Source organism: Chiloscyllium plagiosum, chromosome 7, assembly GCF_004010195.1.
Source record: "Chiloscyllium plagiosum isolate BGI_BamShark_2017 chromosome 7, ASM401019v2, whole genome shotgun sequence".
NCBI classification, from domain to species: Eukaryota; Metazoa; Chordata; class Chondrichthyes; order Orectolobiformes; family Hemiscylliidae; genus Chiloscyllium; species Chiloscyllium plagiosum.
The window spans coordinates 30849092-30874047 of NC_057716.1; the positions used below are offsets into that span (position 1 = coordinate 30849092).

General features: G+C 43.2%; 1 protein-coding gene across 1 annotated transcript in view; it reads left to right on the forward strand.

Moving 5' to 3' along the window:
- Positions 1 to 24956, forward strand: part of LOC122551916 (receptor tyrosine-protein kinase erbB-4-like) — a 958043-nt gene that overhangs the window by 360474 nt on the left and 572613 nt on the right. The window contains exon 2 of the mRNA XM_043694485.1: positions 6470 to 6621. Within this exon, the coding sequence (XP_043550420.1) occupies positions 6470 to 6621 (152 nt within the window). The remainder of the gene's footprint in view (positions 1 to 6469; positions 6622 to 24956) is intronic.

A 24956-nucleotide genomic window follows, 5' to 3' on the forward strand; every position in this document is an offset into this window, starting at 1 on the left:
CAATTCCCTTCCTGACCTCTCCGCCCCCACCCCCTCTCCGGCCTATCACCCTCACCTTAACCTCCTTCCACCTATCGCATTCCCAACGCCCCTCCCCCAAGTCCCTCCTCCCTACCTTTTATCTTAGCCTGCTTGGCACACCTTTCTCATTCCTGAAAAAGGGCTTATGCCCGAAACATCGATTCCCCTGCTCCTTGGATGCTTGACCTGCTGCGCTTTTCCAGCAACACATGTTTAAGCTCTGATCTCCAGCATCTGCAGTCCTCACTTTCTCCTTTTTCATGCTAAATTGCCCATAGTGTTAGGTGCATTAGTCAGAGGGAAAAAGGTCTGGGTGGGTTCCTCTTCAGAGGATCGGTGTGGACTTGTTGAGCCGAAGGGCCTGTTTCCACACTATAGGGAATCTAAACAGTTGTAAGTACTGGAAATGAAAATGAATTGAGACAGTGATTCTGGCCCTCCGAGCTGATCAATATTTATTATGTATTCACACTTTTCCTATTTAGTATTTAAACATAAATGTTTAAAGTTCACTGCAAAATCAATACCTAACATGTTTCATTTACTTGCTATTTTAAAGGAAACTTCCACCTTTGCTAAGATACCATTTATATGGTTTTTTTAATATCGATAATTGAGGTGTTTGCTACTAAGGTTGCACAGTTGAAGACATTATTCCGTTGTCTGTGACTGTTTGAATGAATGCACTGGATAGGTTTTCTCTGGGTCAGTTTCAGTCATAGGAGAAAGTGAGGGCTGCAGATGCTGGAGAGTCAGAGTCGAAAAGGGTGGTGCTCAAAAAGCACAGCAAGTCAGGCAGCATCCGAGGAGCTGGAGAGTCGACGTTTTGGGCCGTAAGCCCTTTTCCTGAAGGGCTTGTGTCCGAAACGTCAAACCTGCTGTGCTTTTCCAGCGCCACCCTTTTCGACTCTGACTCTCCAGCATCTGCAGCCCTCACTTTCTCCTATTACTGAAAGTCCTCATTTAATATTGCCTTTTAAAACATGATTTCATTTGAATGTTGTTTTCACGTTAGGCCTGTTTGTTTGCATGACATTACAATTTCCAGTTTTACGTAGTCTGTTGTGCGTGACTGGTGTCATGACCAGATTGGCGCCGTGAGAATTCAGAGTTTTTCTCAAGAGCCAGCAAACTACCAAAGTCTGTGAATTTTTAAAGGTGAATTTATATAGCAGGCAAGGAAGCTGGAGTAATGTGAGACCAGCAAAGGAGGGTGATAAAGGGGAGATTATGGGCAACGAGGGAGCAAAACAGAGACAGAAAAATAAAGGAGAGACAGAGACCAAGAGAGAAAGGAGAGATGAGGCAGAAGCAATGAGAAAAGAGACTTTGGTAAAGAGGGGTGGAGAGACAGAGAGAGAGGGAGAGAGAGAGAGACGCATGTTGAAGTTTATAAATTTGTTAATGTGAACTTATACAGTATTACAGTTAATGTTCAATGATCTACAGAGCAACCTCAATTATCCAAACGACACGGGTGGGGAGTATTTTGTTCAGATAATCGACTGTTCGGATAACACAATTTACCTAACAAGACCTTGTGATCTTGTTCGAATAATCTGAAATTCGGATAATCGATGTTTGGATAATTGAGATTGTACTGTATTTTGGTTTGCAAATTATTTCAGCAAGGATTGCTCGGTGCTGTACATATATGGCACATTTTTTCAACTTGTTTTGTTCTCAGGCAGTAAAATGTCAAAAAGAACTTAACTCTGGATTTAGTATTGATTATTATGGGAACACATGATTTACTTAAAGTTGTTTCACTCATCTGGACAGATTAGATTAGATTACATTACATTACATTACAGTGTGGAAACAGGCCCTTCGGCCCAACAAGTCCACACCGCCCCGCCGAAGCGCAACCCACCCATACCCCTACATCTACCTCTTACCTAACACGACGGGCAATTTAGCATGGCCAATTCACCTGACCTGCACATCTTTGGACTGTGGGAGGAAACCGGAGCACCCGGAGGAAACCCACACAGACACGGGGAGAATGTGCAAACTCCACACAGACAGTCGCCTGAGGCAGGAATTGAACCCAGGGCTCTGGCGCTGTGAGGCAGCAGTGCTAACCACTGGGCCACCGAATAGGAAGGGTTTAGAGGGATATGGGCCAAATGTTGGCAAAAGGGACTACATTAATTTCGGATATCTGGTCAGAGTTGGACCAAAGGGTCGGTTTCCATGCTGTACATCTCTATGACCCTAAGGAGCAATTTGCAGGAGTGCAAGCACATCTTTACTGCACAGGATTTATTGCGCTCACTTAACTTGTAGATAGCTGATGTTATTCAAACAAAACCTGGCAAGTGGAAAACTGTGGAATCAGATAAGCTGCATGCCCTTCCCAAATATTACTTCCTATTAAAGATAGAAGGTGACCTTTATCTAATTTTAAGATTCAGAATGGGATCCATTAGTGCACACTGAAATAAGGTTTCTGCTGTTAGAAACTGCTGAGCACAAATATGAAATACTAATGTATTCAAAAAAGAATTTAGCAGAATTTTCTTTTGCTCAGAGAGTGGTTAGAATGTGGAAACTTTTATCACGTGGAGTGGTTGAGGTGAAAAGCATACATACAATTCAAGGTAAGCTAGATGGGTATATGAGGGAGAAAGAATTGGAAGAGGAATTTCATTGAATCATCGAATCCCTACAGTGCAGAATGAGGCCATTTGGCCCATCTATTCCACACCGACCCGCTAGACCATACCCCTCCCACATCCACCTCACTCCCCTAACCCCGAATTGGGTTTTTTTTTAACCATGGCTGACCAACCTAACCTGCGCATACTCGACACTATGGGGCAATTTTTAGTATGGTCAATTTACCTAACCTTCACATCTTCAGACTATTGGAGGAAACTGGAGCACCCAGAGAAAACCCACAGGTTTCCCATGGAAACCCAAGGAATATTGATAAAGTGAGGTGAAATGAAGTAGAAGGAGGTTCATGTGAAACACAATAGGATTGAATAGCGTGTCCCTGCATAATTCTGTATAAAGTCCTGACAGTTTATTGCTTCATGGAACAGGCTGACCACACCCCCCCCCCCGCGATTAAAATCATTAATATAGTTGCATTCTTTTTATTTAATAAATGTTTTCAATTAATCTGTGGACCTGATTGATATAATTGTATTAAAACTGTGCAAGGGGAGCTGTGTTGCCATTTCTAGATGATGGGAGTCTAAGTGTTAGGGTAATGGCTGAACAAATCAAAAGTTGTAACTTTGAATTCTAGTTTAGCCAATTGCTTTATTGGCACCATGAAACTTTATGGTTCTCGACTCAACTGATGGCATCTTGCCACCTGTATCTGTGTTGTCTCCAGCCTCATATTGTGAGCAAAATTAGGGATAGGTGACACATACTGCCTTGTTAATGTCGTGAGCATCCTAAGAGTGGAGAGGCAGCTGAGATAATCACAACACTGGCAAATACAGCTCACATTTACAGCATTCGTTTCAGGCCACATGGAAAGCCTGAATGGTTTGACACTGTCCCAGCCTCTGAGGTATTACAGCAGCAGGTTCTTGGATTGTAACCTTTCCCCATTGAACTTGTTTCACAGCCGTCCCAGGTTTCGGTGTGGCCTGGACCTTGGAATATGCCAGATTGTAGTGCTGACAGCTCTTTGTGTTGGGATATCAACTAGTTTTGGGCAGATCAGAGCACCATTCACCTCCCAGCAGGAGATAATGATTATCTGGTTGTGGGGCACGTGGGAGCAGCTTTTAAAGCAGAGTCCTGCCTTGTGGAGCTGCCCAGGGAAGAATGCCTGGCCAAAAATCCTTGCCTTTCTGTTCAGTCCTCCTTGGCAAAGCTGCAATATAGAGTCATAGTCTTACGGCGTGGAAACAGACCCTTCGGTCTAACCAGTCCATTCCAAACATAATCCCATACTAAACTAGTCCCACCTGCCTGTTGCTGGCCCATATCCCTCCAAACCTTTCCTATTCATGTAATTATCCAAATGTCTTTTAAACGTTGTAATTGTACGTGCATCCGTTACTTCCTCTGGAAGTTCATTCCACATGCAAACCATCCTGTGTGTAAAACAAAATTGCCCCTCATGTCTTTTCTAAATCCTCCTTCTCTCACCTTAAAAACGTGCCCCCTGGTTTTGAAATCCCCCATCCTAGAGAAAAGACAATTACCAATAACTCTGTCTGTACCTCTCATTATTTTGTAAACTTCTATCAGTTTGCCTCTTAACCTCCTATGCTCCAGTGAAAAAAGTCCCAGCCTATCCAGCCTTTCTTTATAACTGAAACCCTTCTGTACTCCGCAACATCCTGATCAATCTCTTCTGAGCCCTCTCCAGCTTAATAATCACCTTCCTATAACTGGGTGACAAGACTGGACACAGTATTTCAGAGGGGGCCTCATCAATGTGGGCAGACTGTTCCCCACTGCAGCTACTTTGAGGGCAGTGTGCAGAATAGGAGAGATTCTGGGCGTGCTGAAAGGAAGGAGTCTTCTCACCACCAGCCAAACGACATGACCTGCTCGTTTCAAAGTTCTGGAGATGAGCGGTACCACCCCTCCATCAGGATCCAGTATCTCTGTTTCCTGCTGGGCCTTTTAGGATGTTGCATGTGGTTCATTGACAGGGTTTGGAAAATTGCTGACAAGACCATTTCAGAGGGCAGTTAAGAGTTAGCACTTGTAGTGGATCTGGGGTTATTTACGAGCTGGAGTGGGTCAGAACAGCAGATTTCAGTCCCTGAAAGGTCACGGTGAACCGGACAGGTTTTCACAACAATATTTAGTGCTCGATTTATGTAATTCAATTCCTAAAATATTGCAACTTTGTTTGAACTGGTTCAGTGCAAGGTTTCTGGTTTACTAGAGCAATAAAATTCCTGCTACATTCCTGTGCCATGTAAACAAGGACAAAGGGTCAGTGTGGACTGGATGGAAATAAGGGACTAATTCTATGTTAGGGACCATCAGACTTTTGAGATGCAGCTGATACATCCCAGTTCAAAATTGCCAAACATTAAAGTGCACCATCCAGAGGGGATTCATGCTATCCTTGCAAAAGCATTTCTATTTGTACACTGCAAGTCACAAGTAACTTATATACGTAGCCTCAGGTGATCAGAAGACAATTATACCTGAGTGGTATTAACACAGCTCCCTTCGCACTGCTGCACTCAGTAATTTCTGGAGGCCCATTTTCCAAACAGTTGTCGACACTGCTTTCCAATCTGATTCAATAACCTTGTCTTCAATCCACTCCCAATTGGGAACAGTTGACCCTATACTTTACCTTCCAAGTGATCTATATGTGTCTGTGTTTCAAATGCAAATTTTAAAAAACTGATTTGTATCTGCAGTTGATCAGTGTCGGGTGACTGTGTTGATCCTCAGCTTCCTGAACCCAGTTTTGTTTTTCCATCTGGGTTATTGTTTAAATACTTCTTAATTTTTATTTTCTTTTATTCTTTTCGTGGGGTGTGGGCAAGTCCAGCCATTGCTACCCACCCTGAATTGCTCTTGAAGTGAGTGGATTGCTCAGGGCTGTTAAAGAAATTACTGTGGGTCTGGACACAAACGTGGGCCAGATCAGGTAAGGACGGCAGATTTCCTTCCGTGAAGGACATCTGTGAAAGCTGTGTTTTTTATTCCAAATCAACCTGTTATTACACACCATGGAGCAGGTGGGTCTTGAACCCTGGCCTCCTGATCTAGGGGTGGGAACACTACCACTGTATCACAAGAGGAACCTCCATTGGATTTTCTATTTACCTGTTTTTCTAATCAGCCTGTTCAGAGATGTTTCTACACGCCTCTTGAACAGATGGGACTTGATCCTGGGCCTACCAAACCAAGGGTTGGGGCACCACAGGAGGGACCTCCAGCTGGATTTTTGCAATGGTGGTTTCATGATGACCACAATTAAAAGCAGCTTAATATTCCAGGTTTATCAAATGAATTCCAATTCCACCAGTTTCTGTGATAAAGCAGTGCCTCCAGACCATTAGCACAGGCCTCTATTTTACTCATACTATCATTACACCTTGGCCATCAGCTCCCTTCTAAGTAGTCATTGCACCATCTTATTACTGTTAGCACCGTGTGTAACACTGAGATGGTCAACAACTTAAAACCACAGTGTTAGACTCAGCTGAACTGATTTTTTTTTTTAAGTGCAGACTCATTTCGATTTGTGTAAAGCTGCTCGATTTTCCACAGCTCAGAAAGGGATATGGCGAATATCAGTTCACTTTATGATTAAGACTGTGCACTGAGTGAACTTTGCATCCGTGAGGTTAAAGCATCAATTCATTTTGTCATGTGTTCCCAAAGCAATCAATAGTGTAATTTTGCTATGATAATTGATTGATCAAAACCAAATTGACTGCTAAAATGTTTTGCCAATGGATCACTAATTCTTCCCCTCTTGTGTCTTAAATCATTGCAGTGTGTGCTGGCACGGAGAATAAGCTCAGCACGCTCTCTGACCTGGAGCAGCAGTATCGAGCACTCCGGAAGAATTATGAAAATTGTGAAGTTGTCATGGGCAACCTGGAGATCACGAACATCGACCGAAACCGGGACCTGTCCTTCCTGCGGGTAAGTTTGCACTAGTCACTGCACTGAGCCGAGGGCACTGGCATACTGTCTTGTTTCACACTGGCCCCAGTGGCACATGTAGCTGAACTGTAACTAAAGGTGAGAGAACAGCAACATTACAGCCAGCTGACCTCTGGGAGATTGCAGTTAGAACCAGAAGTACAGAGCAGATTTCAAGGGGAAGAATTGGTTAATGTTTGATGTGCTGGTGGAAAAATGCTGGCAATTTGGTGGAGAGAAGGCTTTTGCTCTGTCTGAACTGTCAGTCCACTCGACACTTACTTTTTTTATTTCCATGATTTGGAGGAGCCGGTGTTGGACTGGGGTGTACAAAATTAAAAATCACACAACACCAGGTTATAGTCCGACAGTTTTATTTGGAAGCACTAGCTTTCGGAGCGCTGCTCCTTCATCAGGTGGTTGTGGAGGACACACACTTTTGATATAAACTCTGTGTCTTACAATTGTGTCCTCCACAACCACCTGATGAAGGAGCAGCGCTCTGAAAGCTAGTCCTTCTAAATAAACCTGTTGGCCTATAACCTGGTGTTATGTGATTTTTAACTTTGTATTTCCAATATGTAACTGTTTCTCCTGCGGATGTCTAGTTTTACTGCTTTCTTAAAGCAGCAGGCTTTTGCTTCTTTTCAGCCTCCGTTTGTAGATCTGCGGTGCAGGGAGGAATCCATGGTATTTGATATGTTACAGGGTAAATGAAATTCAGACTTTGAGTGGTAACAGATACATTCTCTCCTGTTGACAGTTGGTGCTAATCTCCTCTACTATAACAGTTTGCACTAAAACCATTTAATGAAGTGATTTACAGTTAATTACTTAAATCTGTTTGGTAAACTGTTACTGCAAAACATATCTATCAGACGCCAGGCCATTAACAAACTAATTAAGCATCCTGGAGTAGAGTTAAGGCGCTGCATTCTGAAAGGAAGTGTTGAAGCCATGTGGGAGGAGAGTGCTCAGTGGATTCTGATGAGATTAAGGTACTTTCTTTTTATTGCCCATATGCCTGTCTAGAGAGCGTGATCTCACTTTATTGTTACTTAACCAGTGTGCTATTGCTCTGTAATCAAAACAGAAAATTCTGGAAACTGTGAGTCAGGCATTGGTGCAAGATTAAAAATCACACAACACCAGGTTATAGTCCAACAGGTTTAATTGGAAGCACACTAGCTTTCGGAGCGTCGCTGTTGGACCTGTTGGACTATAACCTGGTGTTGTGTGATTTTTAACTTTGTACACCCCAGTCCAACACCGGCCTCTCCGAATCAATGGTGCAAGAAACAGAGTTGATGTTTTCAGTCAATGACTCCTTGAATGGTCATTTCTCTCCCCACAGATGCTGCCTGATCTGCTGGATTTCTCCAGCAGTTTCTGTTTTCGTTTCAGATCTTCGGCACCTGCAGTTTAGATTAGGTTACTTACAGTGAGGAAACAGGCCCTTCGGCCCAACAAGTCCACACCGACCCGCTGGAGAGAAACCCACCCATACCCCTACATTTACCCCTTCACCTAGATTAGATTAGATTACTTATAGTGAGGAAATAATTCTTTGTTCTTTGTTTTAGCATTTTGCTTGTGTTGATCTCGGTTTATGTCGGAGGGTCTGCAGGACGAAAGCAACATTCCCACCTCCCCTTCTTTCTGCTCAGGAAGGGTTATGGATCAAACTCCCACTCCTTTTCGACCTTACAGTGGGAACATTTATCATCATTTGTATTGTGCTTGTAACATAACTTCCATTCCAGTTTCAAAGGAAATCATGTGGAATCACAATAGTCACAGAAAACTCTTAAAGTTTCACAAGGGGGTTGGTCAGGGTTCACTCCAGACTCTCAGTTGCTTCCACCTCCCCCATTTAGGGAGCAATTCCTCCCACTGATGGAAGAGCCAGTAACTAGAGGAATTTCAACTTAGAATAGCTGACAAGAGAACCAGGGGAATGATGAGGAATCTTTTCCTTACTCAGTGGATTATGAGCTGCTATATGCGACAATAAAGGGTTGTGGAAATCATTTTAACAGTAACTTTCAAAAGTTGAATGGATAGGTTTTCAAAAGGGAAAGAGAAGGGGAATTGACACGAATGGATAGCTGTGCCAAAGGGCTAACACAGATATAACTGGCTGATTGGTTTCCTTTTGTACTGTGCGATTTGAGGATGCCAAGTTATGCTGTTATTCATCCTCATTTCAGATGGTAATATTGATACATGGTAGTCAAACTGTTCAGAGACACTTCTAGATACTGCTGCAGCTAATGGGATCTGAACCTGGTCCTCATGGGTCAGAGGTAGGGACATTATCACAAGAGCCCTTTGATTAGTCATATAATGTAGGACCAATCAATTGTTCTTAGACATAGAATTAGGAAGGATATTTAACAGATGGCTAGTCCAATGTCCAAAGTAAAATTGCATGTCCACCCCTTCCTGGTGAAGTGCTTAAACAGTGGTGAAAAACTCCCCTGCTGCCGCTGGGGTTGGCATATCCGGAAATGCCTCACTCTCAGCCCACTGTTTCACATTTATTGGTTCACACTTTCGGTTGGGTGTGAAACAAGTGTTTGTTTCTGGAACAGCCAAACCTGGCTCTCCACTCACTTGCTAGCCTCGCTGCTTCAATTCACCCCTTTGCACAGTGCAATACTAACTGTCACAGACTTGCATTGTCCACTGACCTTCAACTGAACAGGCAATTACTTGGCAATGGGAATAATTGCTGGCTGCATAATTACTCCCAGCTGTTCCGATTGGAATTTGAAGAGTAATTATCCAAGGTGAATGAGAGATTAACATTCTGGCAGCAAAAACGTTGCTATTGGGCGAACCAGACTGAATGACAATTCATTATTTTGTGAAATTTGTAAACCCGAGAGAAATTACGATCGGAACTTATTGAAGTTAACCATTGGTTAAGATGTCAGTGGTACCTTCAGCAAGTATTTTCACCTCACACTAAAGTGGTTCTGTCATGAGCACGTCTATGGACAGAACAGCCGAAGCAGCAGGGCCCTGACCTCCAAAGCCATTTTTGGTGAACAACTGAAAGTCAACTCAAAAAGCATTTCTTTCCAACATTCCCTCTTCCTAACTTGTTCTGACAAGCCATGACCAGAATGGGAGTCTCTCGGTAAGCGTGTGGTCTTTTTTTTTTTGTTGCATTGTTTTGAACATGGAACAGAGATAGAACTGCTAATGCAGCACCTATGCTTGACCGCATGAGTAGGGTGGAATTGGTTTAAATTGCATGCGACCAGATCCTATCTTTTAAATGATGTGGAGGAGCTGGTGTTGGATTGGGGTGGACAAAATTAAAAATCACACATCACCAGGTTTATTTGGAAGTACGAGCTTTTGGAGTGCTGCTCCTTCGTCAGGTAGCTGTGGAGCAGGATCATAAGACACAGAATTTATAGCAAAAGATTACAGTGTCATGCAACTGAACTGATACATTGAACAAACCTAGATTGCGGTTAATTCTTTCATCTTTTAGAATGAGTTGCAGGTTTCAATTCATTAATATGTAAATCCCAGAACTTCCTTTAAGTCACTTAAGATTTTATATTTAAAAAAAGTGACATCTCAGCTCCGACAATATATTGAAGATTTGAGGTTAGAGTCTGTCTGTATCCCAATCTTGAGTCAGACTGGTTCTATTTCCAAAGTGGAATTTATAAAATATTACATGGATAGACTGCCTGCAGATTGGACCAAAATCTGTGACCCATTCTAAAAGATGAAAGATTTAACCACAATCTAGGTTTGTATCAGTCAGGTTACATGACACTGCAATATTTTGCTATAAATTCTGTGTCTTATGATCCTGCTCCAAGCTACCTGATGAAGAAGCAGCGCTGTGAAAGCTGGTGCTTCCAAATAAATCTGTTGGACTATAACCTGGTGTTGTGTGATTTTTAACACTTATCTTTTAAAGTCAGTGATACTTTTAAGTGAAATCATGGTTGAGGGCGATATTGCAGTAGGCACCAGAAAATACAGGCTAGTTTGAAAGGTTGAATAGGCTTGGGACCTTTACTTGAGAAACAAAATGCTGAAAAGTGATCATCAAACTTATGAAAGAGTTAAACAGGTATAGTGTAGCAAAGTCATCCACTCTAGACGACAAGATGAAAATTAAGTCCCTTAAGTACAAGTTAGTCATTGAGTCATAAATATGTATGGCATGGAAACAGACCCTTTGGTCCAACATGTCCATGCCGACCAGATATCCCAACCCAATCTAGTTCCACCTGCCAGCACCCAGCCCATATCCCTCCAACCCTTTTAAATGTTGCCATTGTACTAGCCGCCTCCACTTCCTCTGGCAGCTCATACCATATACGTACCACCCGCTGCATGAAAAAGCTGCCCTGTAGTCTCTTTTATATCTTTCCCCTCTCACCATAAACCTATGCCCTCTAGTTCTGGACTCCCCCACCCCAGCAAAAAGACCTCATATTTATCCTATCCACGCCCCTCATGATTTTATAAACCTCTATAAGGTCACCTCTTGGCCTCTGCAGGTTCATAGCTCCTTGAAAGTAGAGTCGCAGGTAGATAGGATAGTGAAGAAGGGGTTTGGTATGCTTTCCTTTATTGGTCAGTGTGTTGAGTACAGGGGTTGGGAGGTCATGTTGTGGCTGTACAGGACATTGGTTAGGCCACTGTCGGAATATATTACATGCAATTCTGGTCTCCTTCCTTTTGGGAAAGATGTTGTGAAACTTGAAAGGGTTCAGAAAAGGTTTGCAAGGATTTTGCCAGGGTTGGAGGCTTTGAACTATAGGGAGAGGCTGAACAGGCTGGGGCTGTCATTAATAAATTCAGTGGGGAACTCAGGAAGTGTTAAGTATCTAAAGCTTGCGATCAAATAGAGTTGCACAGCAGAGAATTTTAATTGGCAGCTCAATATTCACATGAGAAATGAGTAGAAGACTATGTTGGTGAGGTTGGGTGAAGAGCTGTGGGAAAAAGTTTCAGGGAATGAATGCAGACACCAACATCTTGGGTCTGTTTGCCTGTTTCTCTTCTGTAAATATGTCATGATACTTTGCAATTTTGTTTTTAAACTAGTCGGAGAAAGTATAATGGTGTAAGGATTAGATTAGATTACTTAGTGTGGAAACAGGCCCTTCGGCCCAACAAGTCCACACCGAAGCGCAATCCACCCAAACCCATTCCCCTAAATTTACCCCTTCACCTCAAGCTACGGGCAATTTAGCGTGGCCAATTCACCTAACCTGCACATTTTTGGATTGTGGGAGGAAACCGGAGCACTCGGAGGAAACCCATGCAGACACGGGGAGAATGTGCAAACTCCACACAGTCACCCAAGGCTGGAATTGAACCTGAATCTCTGGCACTGTGAGGCAGCAGTGCTAGCCACTGTGCCACCGCGCCGCCCACATCAGTTCTGAACTTCACCTAGCTTCAGGGAAAGATAGAATGAATGGTCTGGATCACCATTCCCAACACACAGGGGTTCTTCACATGTGATTTTTCTAGATGTTGAATGCGGTACTCTGCAAGAAGTAGTGAGAGGAATATTTTGAATCAGTAATAAACTTAATTCCTCCCAAACATTTAGCTGTCTCCAGTGTCAAAACTCTGCAATTAAAAGGGTAAAGGTTATCCAACACTCAACCTGGTCGTCAATTATGGGAGTGACTCATATTGTCCCAAACAGTGCACAGGACTCCAGAGCACCATACCTCAATTCTCTGCGGATAATTTAACTTTAAACATGCTTGCTGACTTTCCAAATACTGCAAATGGAAGCAGGAAGGTTTAATTAAACAAGTCAACTTTCTTTTTAAGTAGGTCAGTGTGTTAAATGAAGCAGACTGATGTTCAGTCTGCTGCATCACAGGATAATGCAATATGGCTTTGCATCTCGAATCCCTCAGGTATCCAGTTCTCGGTTAGAGTCCTTTCGAGAGTAACAAAGGTAGGGTCTTCATTCCTCTGACTTGAGGGTTAACCGCCTCAAAATAAAGTCAAAAATCACACAACGCCAGGTTATAGTTCAACAGGTTTAATTGGAAGCACACTAGCTTTCAGAGCGACGTTCCTTCATCAGGTGGTTGTGGGTTCCTGATGAAGGAGCGTTGCTCCGAAAGCTAGTGAGCTTCCAGTTAAACCTGTTGGACTATAATCTGGTGTTGTGTGCTTTTTAATTTTTGTACACCCCAGTCCAATACCGGCATCTCCAAATCAAAATAAGGTCAGTTGCCTTTACTGGAGGATGTGGAGATGGAAATAATGCCATAAGTACAGGTAGAAAATTGGGCTGGAGACAGGGGCATATGGTATAGGTTCATATGATGCATATCGGACCCTGATTGCTATTTCTGGTTTGATGTGTTGGGGGGGTGGGGGTGTGATCTGATGCAATGAGCTATTAAGGCTCACTTATCAGAAATAGTCATGGGGTAGATGAGACAGCGAGTCACAAACGCTAATGGTCTCAGTTTAGGAGCAGTATCTACGGAATAGAATGAGTGAAACTGAGTTCTGCACCTAACTATTGGGGAAAAAGACATGAACATCTTTTGATAGTCGTGAAACGTTAGTGATAATGAATCAGCAGGGGGTTTATATTCTGTCTGGTTTACTCCTGCCTCGCAGTCATGAGAAGGAAAAAATGACTGTGAACAAAAAGGGCAGATGTTTCACCATCAGCCTGTATGCATGACTAGCTAAGAACACTTTTACCCTGAAAGGATCCTCACTCTAGCTGTCACGTCTGTAGTGGCACCACCTCTATATGTTAGAGTGCAACAAGACAGCAGTATTTACTCAAATAATTCAACTGTTACTGATAACTTGTAGCATTAACCCTGTAGAGTAGAACTCAATGTTACAAGTTGAATTAGGTATATTGATTTAGTGTCTTACGTTATAATGACTAGTCAGCCAATGTTTAGACACTAGGAGACTGTTGAGCATTTTCAACTTATTGCCTCAATTTTAAAATTCTTCAGGTTAAGCTCTAAGCTATGGACTGCATTCTCTATAGCACTTTGCCTTCTCCTCACTCCCTTTCAAAATCTTCCATGAAACCTCCATCTTGACCAAATGTTGACCACCTGTTCTTATATCTCCATGTATAGCTCAGTGTCATCACTGATAACCTAACTGATAACACTTGGCTATAGTACATAAGTGCTGGTTGTTGCTGTTCTCTCTAAGCAAATAAGAATGAAGTTGGTATTGTATCCATGGTCCCACTCAGGGTCTCTATTTCCATGTAACTTAGATAAACTCCACTCCTCATTCAACACAATCGGCAGTGCAGAACACTGGGCTATCTTGAAGTTGTGAAAGATGATTTATTAATCTGAGTTCTGTTCTTTTTCTTGATTGGGAGAACTAAGCACCCATTTCATGGCTGGTCTAAAAATTGAACGAGGGAGGCAACTGGGATATTCAGGATGGTTACCTGTACCTCAGGGGCATGCAGTTTCCAGCCTCCCATTGATGCTGTAAACTCTTGTGCGCATCCAGGAGTGGATTAATTTCAACGTCACACACCCTTTGCCTTCTGCACAGATATGTTCGAAACAGTCAATTTCGTGCACGTTTTATTAAATTCATGTTGCACATGCACTTTTGCTCCCATTTCAGCATTCAAAAGGAAAATGTTATTTGCTTCTAGCCCTGCAACCCTTTGAAATGGTGACCCTCCTCCAATTCGAGCCTTTTGCACAGCCCTGATTTCCTCCGTTCTCCCACTGGGAGTCTCGCCTCTGGGTGTCTCTGTCCTAGGTGCTGAAAATCCCATACAAAATGTCTCCCCTTTTCCATCTCTTTCTCCTCGTTTAAAACCCTCTTTAAAGCTAACTATCCAACTGCATTTTTGGTTGCTCGATCTATTATCCCCATTTGTGGCTCAGTGTTCAATTTTGTTGAATTATTTTCCTGTGAAGGTGGAAAATAGTTGGCGACCTCAGCCCACACCCCTCAGCTGTCGAGAAGTGATTTGTGAAACACTGCCTGATCGATTTTGACTGTTGGTTTGAGACAAACTCCATGCTTCCTCCAAAGTCTGCAGGTGAGCCCACCAAATGCTGAGCGTTCCTTTCCCAGATGGTGGGCAATTTCCTCACCCAACATAGTGTAATTGGATAGGGTATGCTTGAACTAGCAGAACATCTGGACTGAGTTGAGGACTCCATTGTTGATCGTGATGAAGGCGTTCTCACTGTTTTGTGGTCAGGAGAAGGTTGGTACAAGAGTTTTGTATTTTTCAGACTTTGTTTAAAGGCCAAAGTGTTTGGAGGCTTGGGCACAACAGTCTAGGGCAGGTGGATGCCCCGGTAACCATGAAAGCACAGTGATTGGCAAGCTACAGGAAAGGTGCCACACATGTGACAGTTATTGTCATGCACAGAAAAAAGATATTGCAGTAGAATTTTCCATCTCCAAAAGTGATCTTGGTTAAGCGACAAATCTGTGCATGAATAACATGCATGTACGTTATTGTTGTTCCTTGCTAATGCGATCTCAAGCAAGTGGCAGCACCAACATTTTCACTTGCTTCAACTCTTCTGACCTTGATCCAGAGCACCTGACTTTAGCTCGATGGAAGTGAATAAGTTTTGCCTGATGAGAACAACAAAAGTGCATGGATGTGGACAAAATCTAGCTTTTGAGAATGGAATTAGCAGGGTGGATAAAGGGGAACCAGTGTATGCACTGTATTGGTGCTCTATAACCGCATTGTTGAAAGACTCCTACTAATGTACCTCATGAACGATCAACAGTAAAACATTAGCATGGTTCATTTGTTCATGGACAGAAAGTAGGTTAAGCAGGGCATTTTCATGTTGGCTGGCTGTAACTGGTGAAGTGGTGCAAAGATTAGTGCTGGGACCTCAGTTATTTATAAGCTATTTTATGGCCTTAGATCAGTAAAGTGGCATCAGGTGTCATTAACAGTGCTTTGAACCAGCACCTGCTCAGTGATGCCAGGTTTGGGTTCGGCAAGAGCCACTCAGCTCCCGGCCGCATTACAGCCTTGGTTCAAACCTGGACAAAAGAACTGAATTCCAGAGGCGAGGTGAAAGTGGCAGCGCTTGACCTCAGATGGACTGCAGTGTCTTGAGAAGGCAGCTCACCACCACTTTCTCCAGGGCGAGCAGGACGACCAATAATTACTGGCCAAGCAAAGACACCCACGTCTCATTTGTGTGAATAGAACAAAAAGGATCAAGAAACCCGGAAAATCAACACACGAGCATGAGAAACGAAGAGGGAGACAAATGGCACAAGGGACCTTCATTGCAGTGGGCTAGAGTACAAGAGTAAGGAAGCCATTCTGGAATTGTACAAGCTGAAAATGTGTTGTTGGAAAAGCGCAGCAGGTCAGGCAGCATCCAAGAAGCAGGAGAATTGACGTTTCGGGCATGAGCCCTTCTTCAGGAATTGTACAAGGCCATGGAGCATTATCTTATGCGCTTTCTCTTGCTTTGGAGGCAAGAGTAAAAGTTCTAAATTGGGGAAAGGCCAATTTTCCTAAACTGAGATGCAGTTTGGCAGAAGTGGACTGGAAACAGCTACTTCAAAGTGAGTCAGTGCTGAAACATAGAACAGTACAGCATAATTGGTGGCACGGTGGCACACTGCTGCCTCACAGCGCCAAAGACCTGGGTTCAATTCCCACCTCAGGCAACTGTCTGTGTGGAGTTTGCATATTCTCCCCGTGTCTGCATGGGTTTCCTCTGGGTGCTCCGGTTTCCTCCCACAGTCCAAAAATGTGCAGGTTAGGTGAATTGGCCATGCTAAATTGCCTGTAGTGTTAGGTGAAAGGGTAAATGTAGGGGAATGGGTCTGGGTGGGTTGCGCTTCGGTGGGTCGGTGTGGACTTGTTGGGCAGAAGGGCCTGTTTCCACACTGTAAGTAATCTTAAAAAAAAGTACAGGCCCTTCAGCCCTCGATGTTTTGCCGACCTTTTATCCTACTTAAACGTTTAAAGCATTCAAGGAGACTGAGACAATGCAGAACACACGTTCTGACAAAGGAAAAGGGTGTGAGTCCCAAATTTAGACAGCCCTGGATGTCAAAGGTCAAAAGAAGAATGTTTATGTCGGATGTTAAAGGTTTAATCCCACATTGAATATAGAAAGTGCAGGGGTAAAGTTGAAAAGAAAATTTGCAAAGTGAAGAGAACGCAAGAAAAGATGTTGGCATTTAAAATTAAGGAGAACCATAGAGGTTTTATTACTAGAATAGAAAAAGCTAGAAGATAACTGAGTGGGATATTGAGACTTACAAGGGAACAGGTGTGTTTGGCGATGAAATTATATGGTCATGGCTCTTGAATGATATTTTGGGTGGAATCTTTTCTTTTTTTTAAAAGTATGGAGACATGTGTATAAGGTAGTGACTAACATGCCATTCTCTCTGCCAAGATAACTCACCATCTTGCCCACCAATTTCTTTTCTTTATTTTACTCCTGTACATGACTGGCTGTCCAGCATATATAGCCATTCATTAACTGCCCTTGAACTGCTTGGCATGCTTGACCATTTCAGAGGGCAGTTGAGAGTCAATTACATTGCTGTGGATCTGGAGTCACATGTAGGCCAGACCAGGTGAGGATGGCAGATTTCCTTCCCTGAATGACATCAGTCAGCCAGATAGGTTTTAGTTAATCGGCAATAGTTCCATGGTCATTATTAGGCTCGTAATTTGAGCTTTTTATTGAATTCAAATTCCAGCAACTGCCATGGTGGGATTTGAATCTGGGTCCCCAGGGTCTCTGGATTAACAGTCCAGCAGTGATTCCAATAGGCCAGCTCCTCCCCTTGTATTATTGGCAGCAGACTCTGCTCCGTGCAGTGCTGCTAGTAGTGGAGACCTCTGGTTGGGTGGGCAACTCTCAGGGAGGAGCTGGTTTCATGGAAACTGTGTACCCGCTGCGGGCTTGATGACACTGAAGAACCCAAAGCTGACCAATAACTGCCAGAACGCACTACCTGCCACCCCACACAACTGCGCAGTCCTCCCACAGCTTTTCCTGGCGGATGATGGGGTAATGGGGGAAGGGCGTGTGTTGAGATACATCCTGTCACTAGCATTAAATCCTGCTCCTTGTTTTTAAGACGGCTGTGGAGGCTTCGAGTCATGAGGGAAAATGTGTCAATGGAAGTTTGATTAGCTGCAGAGCATTGCCATTCTGTGGCAGCTGGCTGCGATCATAATTCAGGTACAATTTGTACACCGCACACTCAATCATGCATTGTATTTCAATTTGCTGTAAAAACCACATGGAAAAAGTATTTCAGAATGAATTAATGCCTTTAATCTCTTGCCCAGTGATGCTTCAGGTGCTGACAGCAAGGACGTGTTAGTTTACTGCCAAAAAAAAGTGAAATATGAAATGTGCTATTTTGTCAGCAATACCTCCAAGAGCATATGTGTAGCGTTTTTTGTTAATCCGCCCTTTATGAATTAATCTTTTCTTTTAAGAAATGCAGAAACTGATGCCTCCTTTGGAACAAAGTGCTGCCTGTGGATTGGATGTTTAGCTAAGTAAACACATGATACAGACACGATACCAAGTGCATACTCCATCATGATCTCTTTTACACTATTACAGTCAAAGTCTTAGATGGGGTGAACTTTATTGCCAACGTCCTCACTTTAACACCTGTTTGCTCTGTCCCCATTACCCAATGTACAATTCAAGTGGATCCCAAAGGTTTAACGAGGATTTTTGGCAATTCATTGAGAAGGATCATCATTGAATCCTTACAGTGTGGAAACGGGCCCTTTGGCCCAACAAGTCCACACCGACCCTCCGAAGAGTATTCCACCCAGACCCATTCCCCTGATGACCCGCCTTTATCATTTACTGTAATGAATTATCCCTAGGCATACATCAGGAGTGGTTTCAGACATCAGTTGACACTAAGCTGTTAGCTATCAGGAGAAGCCTGGACATGGTCTAAAAGTTAGGTTTTAAGGATTGTTTTAAAGGATGTGAGAAAGCTATGAAGTTACAGAGGCTGAGGGAAGGAATTGCAGAGCTTAGGGCTTGGATCGCACAACCTCCAATGGTGAGACGATAGCCATCATGAATGCTCAAGAGTCCAATTTGGAGGAACATCAAACTCATGGAATTTGTAAGGCATATCTGCTGAGAGGCTGCTAGGTTAATGTTCAACCTTGCCCTACACCCCACAAGATTTTATATGACATGTTTGTGTACCCTTACATTACACCTTACAATAATAAACATGCATTTATGGATACAGACAAATAAGACACACACATGAACAAACATAAGCAAACAAATATACACACACGCACAAAACATGCATGTGCCCACAAATGCATACTGCACACATAAAGACACATCCATGCAGGCATGCATATGTGCACATACATACACCTCTAAGATTTCTGTAGTGACAAAAGTGCATAGCATGCTGCATTTGCAATGAGTACCATTGCAATATCTTTCTCCAGAGTGATTCCATGAAGCAAGTCCAGACAATGAAGACAGTCTCAGACCATCAATACAATGGACAGAGTGCAGGAATATTGATAAAAGTCACTTCTCCAGATACAGGTACTTCATACAGCAGTAAAAGCAGGGCAGGAGTGGAACTGCAAGCATGGGAAAGTCAGAAGCTGTAACTGTTATCTGTTTCACCTGCACTTGCTGCTTCACCACTTTCAAATCTACACTCAGTTCCAGCTCTCAGCAACCTGTCAGTTTAACTGATAGGCCTTGCTTTTGCGCAAATAACTAACAGCCGTAATTGAGAGTGGGAAAGAGTGGGTAGCTTTGTGAGTCGAGTTTCTCAAAGGCCAGCAGCATTTTGCCACCCCTCAAACATTGCTGTCCTCAGTGATTACCTACTTTGTTATATGATTGCACCAGCTCAGGTTATCAGAGCTTGCAGAGGCAGGGAAGGGTGAAGCTGTGAAGGGAGTGGAAAACAAGGATGAATAAATATTAACTTGAAGCTTTGCCAGGCCAATATCTTATAAAGTCAGGTCTTATCCAATTATGAGTTGGTTGAGGGAATTACAGTTGTGTGAATGATCCTCTGCTAATGTGGGGTCTGTCAGGCACCAGTCAGGAAGCTTTTTTCGGTATTGCTACTTCATGAGGGGATAGACCTCCCTGACTGCTCACAGTTGACTGAACTGTCAATCTTCTTTGGTTCCACAAAGCTTTCCGTTAAGTTTGTGGTTTGTTAACAAACCGTTATCTGCACAATTTCAAGAAGATGCTGATCCCTTGTTTTGTTTAAAATGACGATTCATGCAATCAACAATAAGAGCCTATTTCGTGTTTTCAAACCAGAGAATAGATTGATTCGTCATAATCCATTGAATTTTTTTATCCAAATTGCTCTTGACAATCAAATGTGGAGAGTGGCAGCATGTAAGTAAGGCCATAAGACGCAGCAGTAGAAGTGGGCCATTCAGCCCATCTAGTCCACTCTAGCATCCAATGAGATCATGACTGATCTGATAATTGTCCACTTCCCTGCCTTTTCCCCCATAAACCTTGATGCTCTTAATGCTTTTTAAAAAAAAGTCCATCTCAGCCTTCAATGTACTCAATGATCCAGCCTCGATAGCTCTCTGCATGAAAGAATTCGATAGATTCATTACTCTCCGAACAAAAACTCTGTCTCATCTCTGCCTTAAGTTGGCACCTGCTCATTCAGAGATTATGCCCTCTGTCCTCTGCTCTCCCACATGGAAAGCAGCCTTTCTGCATCTCCCCTCTCAAGTCCCCAAAGAATCATAAACATTTCAAAAGACCTCTTCGTATTCTTCTCAACTTCAATGCATACACACCCAACCAACTCAACGTCTCCTCGGACATCCTTGCATACCTGGAATCAACCAAATCAGCCCTCTCGGTGCTGCTTTGAATGTCAATTTTACTAGCTGAGGGGACTAAATCTTTCCACAATGTTCCATTTATGGTATAATTAGTATCTCAGCGAAGCCTTCCTATTTTTATACTCCATTCCTTTTGAAATAAGAACCAACCGCCAGTTTATCTTCCCTATTTGCACAATGAACTTGGATGCTAGCATTTTGTGATTTGTGTACAGGGATACCTAAGTCCCTCTGTGCTGCAACTTTTTATTTAAATAATACTCAGCTCTTCTGTTTTTCCTACCAAAGTGGGTAGTTTCACATTTTCCACATTATATTCCATTTTTGCCCACTCACTTAACCTATTTATATCCCTTGCTGGACTCTTTTTTTGGTTTTTCTGGTTGCAGGTCAGTGACTAGCAGTGTGCCTCAGGGACTGCGATTGTTTTACAATTTACACCGATCATTTGGAGTTGACTGAACTGTCAATCTTCATAGATGACACTATTATGAGTGGTAGACCAAAGTGTGCAAAAGACACACAGTCTGCAGAGGGATATAGAAAGGCTGAGTGAGTGGGCAAGGGTCTGGCAGATGGAGGAAGGGTCTGGCATGCTGCACACACATGCTGCATTGACAGAATGCTGCACTATTGGAGGTGCCATCCTTCAGGCAGAAAATGAATGGAAGCCCTAACTAAAATCTTGAGTAACTGCCAAAAAGCATTGGCATTATTTGCAGAAGAGCAAGGCAGCTCTCCCAGCATGTATTCCTTAATCAACAGCAGACAAACAGAGTACCTCGTCACTATTACATTGCCATTTCGGGGACGGTGTTGTTGGCAAATTGGGTTTTGTGTTTCCCGGATCATAATCAGTTCTTCATTAGATGTTGATCACTAGGAACATCCTGAGGTCAAGAAAGATGCCATATAAATGCCATATAAGTTTGTTGAATTAAGTTTGATGAATGAACAGTTGGAGTGTGGAGAATAAGTGATTCACTCCACCTTCAGCTGCAACCACACCGAGAGTTGCGGTCTGTTCAGAATAGTCTGGGAGACCAGCCCAGAAGGAGAAATATGAGCAACCATTGAGCAGGTTCTGGGGTGTGGGAAGGGTTTACTGACGTGACCATAAGGCTGTGTGTGGTGGCAATGCAACCTTTCAGCAGATAGTTTGTTAACGTGCTGATTTAGACATTAATAATGACTGGACTCTGACATTCACTCCCTCAGCCTCACTGTCTCTCTCTCTGCACTTCTCTTCCATTGGTATTCTCTTCCATTGGTATCCTCTTCCAAAGCTTTCTTTTTGCTTGTCTGTCCTGAGATCTGTACTGATGGTTGTGTTGACGTTTGATTGCAAGTGTTCCAGTGAAGAGCCACAGGAGTTTTTTCACTCCACTCTGCAGAAATGTAACTGGTTGATATCCGAATGGCAATATGTGGCAATCAGATCTGCTGTATCCCAACCCCCCAATACTTTCCAAACACTGGGTAATTTACCATACTTCCAGAACTTCTTAAGGTGAGAATTCATTTTCTATGTTTTAAACATTGACCTTTGGTTATTTGAGTTAAAGTCCAATTTGATCTAGTTGCAAGTGGGTGTATATTTGCTGGATTTAATGGTAAAGAGTTGGTTGCACTTTATAACTAGCATCGGTTAGGAAACCAGACAATACCAGCTTCCAGGATTATTTGTAGCAGACTGGCATCCGGGCTGAGAGACTGTGCCTGTCAGTGCCATGATCGATTGACATATGTGGCTACCAATTAATTTCTCTGTTGCCACAGACAAAGCAGGCTTGACTCAGCAGGGAGATGAAATATGAGCAGAATCCACAGTATGATGTATTGCAGAGGTCAGCTCAGTTTGGTGTTGAACAGTGAGACAGTAAATGTGTACAGAAAGAATGTGTTTATGACTGGCCAACAAGTCATGAACAGAGCAGTTTGTCTCCTTGGCTTCCATCCACCAAAGGGTGGTGGTAAACTCAGTCAGCAGTGCTTCACCCATGTGGTAGAAAGAATCTGAAAATGTCAACATACCAACTGTGTGCAAAAAGAACAATGACATGCAATTGAATAGTGCTTTTAATGCAGTGTAAACATCTTAAGATCCTTCACATACATGTTATCAGACAGATGTTGATATGCAGAAGGACATTAGGACAAATGATCATATGCGCTGCCAAGAAGGGAAGCTTAAAGGACAGCCTTCGAGACAGAGAGGTTGGGAATTTTCGGGAACTGAGGGCCTAGGCATTTGAAAGCATGGACATGAATGGTATGGACATTGTACATCCCTGAAGTTAAAGGGCTATATTGAGAGGAGCATGTACATTTGGGGTTTTGGGGCTGTCTGAGATTACAGGAGTTGAGATCAATGACACCACAGAGGGATTTGAGCAGCAGGATAAAGATTTTAAAATCCAGGCATGGCAGGACTGGGTGAAAATGTATGACAGCGATCATTAGGGGTACTTGGAGAAAGGGAGTAGAATACTGGCAACAGAGTTTTGGATCAGCACAAGCCTTTTTTTAAAAATTAAAATATACTATCACAGGATGTGGGTGTTGCAGACTTAGGCAGTATTTATTCCTGCCCCTTTCGCTCCCACCAAACCCCTGCCATTTGCCCTTGAGAAGTTGATGATGAGCTGCCTCTTGAGCAACTGCATCTTGTAGATGATACACACTGCTGAGTGGTGGACGGAATGGATGCTTGTGGATGTGGTGCCAATAAAGTGGGCTGCTTTGTCCTGCTTGATTGTCCTTTTTTAACTAAAGTCCAATTTGAACTAATTACATCGCAAGTAGGTGTATATTTGCTGGCTAAATAGTAAAGAATTGGTTGCACTTTATAATATGCACTATGGAATTCAGACAATACCAGCTTCCAGGATTACTTACAGCAAGGAATCTGGGCTAAGAGACTGTGCCTGTCAGTGCCATGATCAAATGACGTATGTGGCTACCAATTAATTTCTCTGTTGCCACAGACAAATCAGGCTTGACTCAGCAGGGAGATGAAATATGAGCAGGATCCACAGTATGATGTATTGCAGAGGTCAGCTCAGTTTGGTGTTGAACAGTGAGATGGTAAATGTGTACAGAAGGGACGTGGATGATATCAAGCTTCTTAAGTGGCTGTTCGAGCTGCACTCATCTAAGCAACTGGACAGTATTGACCCATACTTCTGATTTGTGCCTTGTAGTTGGTGGACAGGCTTTAGGGAGACAGGAGGTGAGTTATCCACTGCAGTATTCCTCGCCTCTGACATGCTGTTGACCATGTCTGGTCAATGGTAACCCCAGTTTGGTTAGATTAGATTCCCTGAATTGTGGAAACAGGCTATTTGGCCCAAAAGGTTCACAATGACCCTCCGAAGAGTAACCCACCCAGACCCATTCCTCTACCCTATATTTACCCCTGACTAATGCTCCCAACCTACATACCCTTGATCATTATGAGCAATTTAGCACAGTCAATTCATCTAACCTGCACATCTTTGGATTGTGGGAGGAAACCCATGGGGAGAATGTGCAAACTCCATACAGACCGATGCCGGAGGCAGGAATTGAACTGGGTCCCTGGCGCTGTGAGGCAGCAGTGCTAACTACTGAGCCACCATGCCACCTGTTGATAGCGACGGTAATGTTACTGTATGTCGGGGGAGATGGTTAGATTCTCTTTTGCTGGAGAAGCTTATTGCCTTGTAGAGTTCAAATGTTACTTGCCACTTTTCAGTTCAAGCCCGAATATTGTCCAGGTCTTGTTGCATTTGGACGTCGACTGCTTCAGTACCTGAGGAGTAAATAGTGAACATCCCTCTTCTGACCTTATGATGGAGGAAAGGTCATTGATGAACTAGTTGTAAATAGTTGGGCCTACATTACCCTGAGTATGCAGAAATGTCCTGGAGTTGACATGACTGATCTCCAACAACCACAACCATTTTCCTATGTGTCAGGTATGACTCCTACCAGCAGGGAGTTCTCCCCTGATTCCCATTGACTCCAGTTTTGCCAGTACTCCTTGATATCACACTCAGTCAAATATTAAAAATCACACAGCACCAGGTTATAGTCCAACAGGTTTAATTGGAAGCACTGCTCCTTCATCAGGTGGTTGTGGACTATAAGATATTAGATTAGATTGTTTACAGTGTGGAAACAGGCCCTTCGGCCCAACAAGTCCACACCGACCCTCTGAAGGGCAACCCACCCAGACTCATTCCCCGACATTTATCCCTTCACCTAATACTAGGGGCAATTTAGCATGGATTCTGGATCAGTGGTGCTGGAAGAGCACAGCAGTTCAGGCAGCATCCGAGGAGCTTCAGCAAAATCGACGTTTCGGGCAAAAGCCCTTCATCAGGAATAAAGGCAGAGAGCCTGAAGCGTGGAGAGATAAGCTAGAGGGGGATGGGGGTGGGGAGAGAGTAGCATAGAGTACAAT